The 6285-nt window shown below is 40.1% G+C and overlaps 1 protein-coding gene across 1 annotated transcript; it reads left to right on the forward strand.

Moving 5' to 3' along the window:
• Positions 1 to 322: 322 nt before the first annotated feature.
• LOC139739933 (uncharacterized) lies at positions 323 to 5009 on the forward strand. The gene is made up of 3 exons (XM_071650532.1): positions 323 to 864; positions 3860 to 4085; positions 4725 to 5009. The coding sequence occupies exons 1-3, from the start codon at positions 323 to 325 to the stop codon at positions 5007 to 5009; spliced, it is 1053 nt and encodes a 350-aa protein (XP_071506633.1).
• The last annotated feature ends 1276 nt before the right edge of the window (positions 5010 to 6285 follow it).

Here is a 6285-nt window from a genome sequence, read left to right on the forward strand (position 1 = left end):
GGATCTTTAGAATTAGGGGTAGTGATTGTCATTATCAACATTTATGTAGACTTCTTGTAAACGTTCAAAGAACACTGAGACGGTCATAGAATCATCTCATTTCCTTAGAGTCATACGAACTGCCATGCGTGTTATCTACCGTAGATGGTAACACCGGAATAGATCTCCTGCGCTAATCGCTGAATGAGTATTTCGTCATCGGCAGGGGTCAAAGGAGGCCGATCTGTCATTTGTTTTTGTACCGATAAACGCTGTCGTCTGCGATCTCGCTTCACCTCTGTATCTGTTATGATTGTCCGTAGGTTGACGACGATATCATACCATGGAGGAGACGATTATTTTAAAGCAAGAAGACGAGGAGGATGTCTTACAACAGAGTCCGGTAGATGGTCATCTGAACGGACTCCCCGAGCCGGACTGCCCGGGCACGCCCGTCGCTGCGTCGTACTGTACTGCGGGCGACAGCAGCCCGATGCAGGAGCAGCAACCACCGCATCCCTCACATGTTCAACACTCACATCATCATCATCAACATCAACACCATCAACAACAGCACCCCATGCAGCATTACGATACCTACCACAGTTACCACCACCACCACCATCATCGGCATCTAAGCTCGTCACCCGGAGCCAACCCGGCAGTTATCGGCCACCATCTCGATCAGCAGCACCAGTCGTACTCTCGGGTGGTCGTGTCGCTTCATCATCAGCACGACGCCCTCGGGAACGGCGGAGGAGGGCTGGTCTCGTCTGGTTCGGACGACCAAAAGCCGCTGGGTGTTGGTTCGCCAGACGACCTGGCCTCAGAAGAGGAAAAAACGCGGGAAATGCTTCAGCGCAAAACAGCCAGCGACAGAGAGAGGTAATTGTCTTATACGGGCAGATAGTCGCAATGCACTATTATTTCTCCTCCCGGGCATCATCTCCCAGTCTTACTCCCCCCAAAATGATTTTTTTAATTTTATTTAACGATTCTGGAGTTTTCTGAACAATTGGGGGTGCTGCAATTACACTTGTCTCGTTACATAAGTTATCAAGCACACACAAACAAAAACAAAGGTTTCCTTTCAGAGAAGAAGTTAAAATAAGCTGATTTTTTTTAATGAATCTTAGCCATTTTTTTTCACGGATAACTATGATGTGTAATAACAGGGTCTACTTAGTTTTGCCAGGGAGGTGAATCCACCTTCCTGGTTTTACCGGACCTCGTAGGGTCCGGGGGAAATGATGATGAATAACTAACCACCTATAGGATGTGAAAAAAAAACACCCAGAAGGCTGGAAAACACCAAATACACTGCGACGAAAGTATAAGATCAACACTGTGTGGTATGGGTCTGCGTATGCGCCATACTGACATCAATATCTCCTCTTATTACAATCATAATTATTTTCCATGTTGATTGATTATTAAGATTTGGTTGCGATGATGATGTCGATGACGTTAGAAATGAACACTTTTCAACGCTATAAAAAACGAGTTATATAACACACTGACTCGAGTCAAAATATGACTTAAAGGGATGGTACAGTTTCGGTTGAGTTGGGGATTCAGTTTTCCAACTTCTTTGATGATATTTTTTTGAGAAAATGAGAAACCTCTTGTGAAATAATTGTAAGAGACATTCAAAGTTTATTTGATGAAAATTGGCTTTGATAAGTTGAGATATAAAAAAGTAATCCTAATAAAAGGTGGGGCCTAACTTCTATTAGGATCGCTTTGTTTTACTTTTTTTGGGGGGGGGGGATTCTCAGCCACTTCAAAACCGTTTTTCATCAAGTAAACTTTCAATTCCTCTTAGAATTGTGTGCTATTTAACATTTCATAAAGTGGTTTCTAAGTATCTGTCAAAAAGTTAGAAGCTGAATCCTCACCTCAACCAATCCCATAGCATTCATGTAAGCACTTATCTCACCGAAATTTTAGATCGTACGCTCCAAGTCAATACTGTCAATATTCTTTGTACCGCAAATATTTGAGAAGCATGTAAAACCTCTCTCCACCTTTCTTTCATTATTCTTCGGATTGTTTCATGACCTCATCTGTCTTCGAGTGAATCTCCATTTCGTATTCAGATTGACTTGGACACGTGGAGTCAAATCAAACTAAGTATCAAACAAAGTATTTACTTTTAGGAGTTTAACCCAAATGATACCTAATCATGACAGTTGCGGAATTTACCGATATTGGTCACAGTGCCACATGTAAATTCGATAACGGAAAAAGAATTTTGTCTTTGACTAAACATCATGTCTTTCCTAAAATTTTCTTTGAGGGTGAAATCAAGGAGAAGAAATAGAGTTGTTTTTTTTATCAAACACTTTTATATAATGAATGTTTTAAAAGGGTGCTGGATTTTTTTATAAGATTATTGACATAACCATGGTATTTCTATGCAGACTCAGTCGAAGTTCTCTTTAAAGTTGTTAGGGTGCCACTCGACCTCATCTTTTATACCACCATCTACCTGCTTTACTGCGAGAATAAAGAGTGTTGGAGGAAAACCTCTTTGTTTAAGGATTCATAGCAAACCTGGCAAACCTCCGTGCAAAGGTTCTAACTTCTAACCTTCCGTGCTATCCTAATGAGATAATTCGGCGCGAGGAGAAATGTTAATTGCTCCGAAGCCTTTATCGCGCGAAGGCCCTTAATCGAAACATTCAGATCTTATCACAATTCGGCGAAGTAAAGGACGTTGCAATAATCAGCAAGGTTATCCAATTGCACCTCTTAAAATCTATGTCTAATTGGATTGTAGCTCTTCAATTATGGTTCGATCATATCTCTTAATTGCGCATTAGATTGGCAACAATGTAAAAGTAGACGTACTTTGAGCGATTTTTTTTCTCTTAAGGGGATTTTGCCTCAATATCTAAGTGGATGCAGTGATTTCAGCAATATTTCTAAGAGATATTAGTGAAATATGCGAAAAATCTCACAATTTGTGCAAAAGTTATGAAATATTAAATTTCTCTGATGCCACTATTGCTAGGATAGGAAGGTTTCGACAGTTTGTGATGTCTTAGTAGTTGAGTGATGTAACTATGATACAGACACATGATTTAATCAAAAATTTAAACATTCACTACTTTTGAACTCATTGTCCGATCTTTTCTCAAACAGTTGTGAAACGTCAACGATTGTGTTCTTCGTACTATCACTGTATTCAGTGAATCCACTTATACATTTAGGGTAAATTTCCCTCTAAGAAGATAAACAGACAATGAACCTCATTACTTTGTTATTGCATCTGAATCATTTTGTGACAATGAAAGTTTTAAGTGATTTTTTTTTTAAACGGACAGGGGCAGAGTAAGAACTTGAGGATGAAGCGAAACGAAAGCTTGAAGCATTTTGCATTCAGTGACGAAATATTTTATTTTGAGTCGTGTATCATTATATCACGTTAAGTGTCTAATACACAGCTTTCAAAATAACTCGTCATCGATAGTCTGACTCACACTGTGTATAGTTTACGCCAGAATGCGATAGAGTAATTGTACCAATACATTCCTGCAAAGCGAGAGATTACAATTTAAAGAAGACAATTTCTCATCAATAAATACATTTCATATAATGTCACCTGCCAGCTACTTGTGAACGGCGAGTCGCCCAAAAACGCATGGATTAACCATTGCCAATGAATTGACTAGGTGTAATGTTTTGTCGTCCGTCCCGTTCTGTATACTTGCAGCAGCATTCAACTAAATGGATTCTATCTATGCCCTAACACTAACACGACTGGTGATGATGCCGGGATACATAACTATACCATACGTCATAACAGGGATCCTGTTGCGGGAATAATCAATTTTCCCGCTTATCTCTTCTCGAACCTCTGATCCCGCCAATCCAGGTCGCGGATGCGGGACATGAACAACGCGTTCGAGATGCTGCGCGGGAAACTGGCACACCGCAAGCAGCCGGGAAAGAAGATGTCCAAGATCCAGGCCCTCCGCTTCGCTATCGAGTACATCAACGACCTGGAAGAGACCCTGACGATGACGACGCGGCTACCGACGGCCGGAGGCGCCTACTACCACTGGGCTCGTGCTAGGGGGTTTATCTGGGCACGTGAAAAGGTAGCTCAACAATACAAAACATACCATGATGATGGGGAAAAAAACATTTGTAGCATTGATATATGTATATACACTTGTACACGCATACATACGCACACTCATACAGAGCCTCAACTCATGCTGATACACACAATCTCAAGCGGACTTTAACATTTTATTTACTCTTATAATGAATGAGATCAAAACCGAAAGATAAGGCCTTCAATTTCATGTTTGTCAATAGAAAACAAATGCAATGTAGTCAAACATCCGAACGCTCCACCCATCTCTGTAACAATAAAGTAGTGTGACTGACACGATTTATTCTTTGGATTTCTGTTTGAAGACAAAATGAAATTAGGTTTAAGATTTGTGTTCAGGTCAAAGGGATATACGTGTGAAGTGATGACCTCATCGCCTTCCCTGTCATTTGCTTATGTCCGGTTGGAATTACAGTTTACATTGTTCTGGGAAAACAGCAATGACACATTAAGTCCCCCAAATTTATCATCTTATGTTCGATTCTGTTTAAGATTCTGTATACCATCCTGCTTGTGTAACTTACAAAGTGGATATTTGATTCTTCAAACGCGAAACCAACTGCGAATGATATGCCATGTGATTTCATTTGTTTTGTTTTGTTTTGTTTTTTCATCTCAGGCCAAGATGAATGAATATAATGGCGTGCAATCCAGTCTCGACATGTCCCAAGACCCCACCAGTAACGGCATGGTCAGCGGCGCTATTCCAGACCCTTACGCAACATCTCTTCAACCCTTGCAACATCCTCATCAGTCGACGCAGCCACACGTTCTCCACCAGCAACAAGCCAATCAGCAGGCACCGCCACAACCCCAACCAGGCGGGGAACACGGTATGCTGGACTACAACGGCATCATGCATCAAACCACGCAAGCGCAGTATCAAACCCCCTCCACTCAGTGATTCGAGAGAAAATCAGTACGCATGCGCATGATGTGTGCTAACCAACCCCGACGCACCTGTCTCTTTTTATAGTCACAATTTGACAAAGTTTGTGACTTAAGACGGGAGTTCATCTGAAAGAACTATTTATTTTGATGAAACTATAGGATATGAACGCTATAAAAGTTAGATCGAAAGTGCGCAAATACTTTTGAAAGTTCAAACACTTTGAAAAAAGTAAGTCACCTGACATTAGGCTGACAAGACGTCCAGTGGAACAAATAGGAATTGCTATCTTAGCCAAATGACCAAACTGATTTTCGATATAAGACACAGAATCTGAGGCACGAACTGATGAGGGGTATTACACAAGTGACGTCACAGACACGTGAACAATTCATCATTTTCGAGCTCTTCGTTGAACATCATGACTCATTCCGTAACTGCAATCTATACCAGTGATCATAATTATTATAGATAAGTATTCTTGATGTTTGACCGATTTATCTCCCCTTTAAGCTGATTTGATATCATTAGTTTCACTGAACTCACAAAATGTAAATATATATCAACCTTTGTTTCTCTGTCAACCCGCTAAAGAAATCTTTTTTTTTTTAACTTGATGCTTTATAAGGAAAGACCTTTTTTTTTCAAACCATGACTTATGAATAGTGTTGTCTTTAAAACTCCGCCATTTTACAGGATGTGCCACAAGTATTCCAAAACCTTAATGGACCCTCTTGACACCTTTCTAATATCTTGAGGAGGAAGCATGTCCATTCTGAATGTTTAACTTTTGTAGTTGAAAAAAAAACCCCTGATCATTTTGAATTTCTGACCCACTACTATCATTCTAACCCAGTGAGTGTAGTGTTTTTTGAATGCCGGTTGTTACCGGTATAGAACGTTGTACAGTATCTAGTATGAAATATAGTGTCCTTTCTTTTGAAAGACTTTTCTTTACTATTTTTCCCATAGGCAATTGCATGTGTTTAAAAAAAATCCGCTATAATATGCAGTTGACTTGATACGATTTCCACAAAATGATACTGTATAATGTCTACTCGTAATTGGAATGGCAAGATGACCAAGTTATTACTTTTGTGTCGTGGTTATGAAAATGTAAGATATTATGTGTAAATTTCATTGACGTGCAATGTACATAATCAATATTTATCGTAGATCTGTTCAACTCCTTGGTCAGTTCTATGTTGAAAGCGTGAGGCAGGTTGTAGCATTCATGGGAAATTCAGCAGTTGCAGCATTCGTCTATTGTATCACAGTTCGTGTCATACGT

This window comes from Diadema antillarum, unplaced genomic scaffold (assembly GCF_040938485.1).
Source record: "Diadema antillarum isolate AM-2024a unplaced genomic scaffold, OU_Dant_1.0 seq00000821_RagTag, whole genome shotgun sequence".
Classification (NCBI taxonomy): Eukaryota; Metazoa; Echinodermata; class Echinoidea; order Diadematoida; family Diadematidae; genus Diadema; species Diadema antillarum.

Coding starts and splice junctions, on each gene's coding strand:
- LOC139739933 (XM_071650532.1), top strand. CDS start 323: ATGGAGGAGACGATTATTTTAAAGCAAGAAGACGAGGAGGATGTCTTA. Junction 865..3,859: donor ACAGCCAGCGACAGAGAGAG/GTAATTGTCTTA, acceptor CCGCCAATCCAG/GTCGCGGATGCGGGACATGA. Junction 4,086..4,724: donor TTATCTGGGCACGTGAAAAG/GTAGCTCAACAA, acceptor TTTTCATCTCAG/GCCAAGATGAATGAATATAA.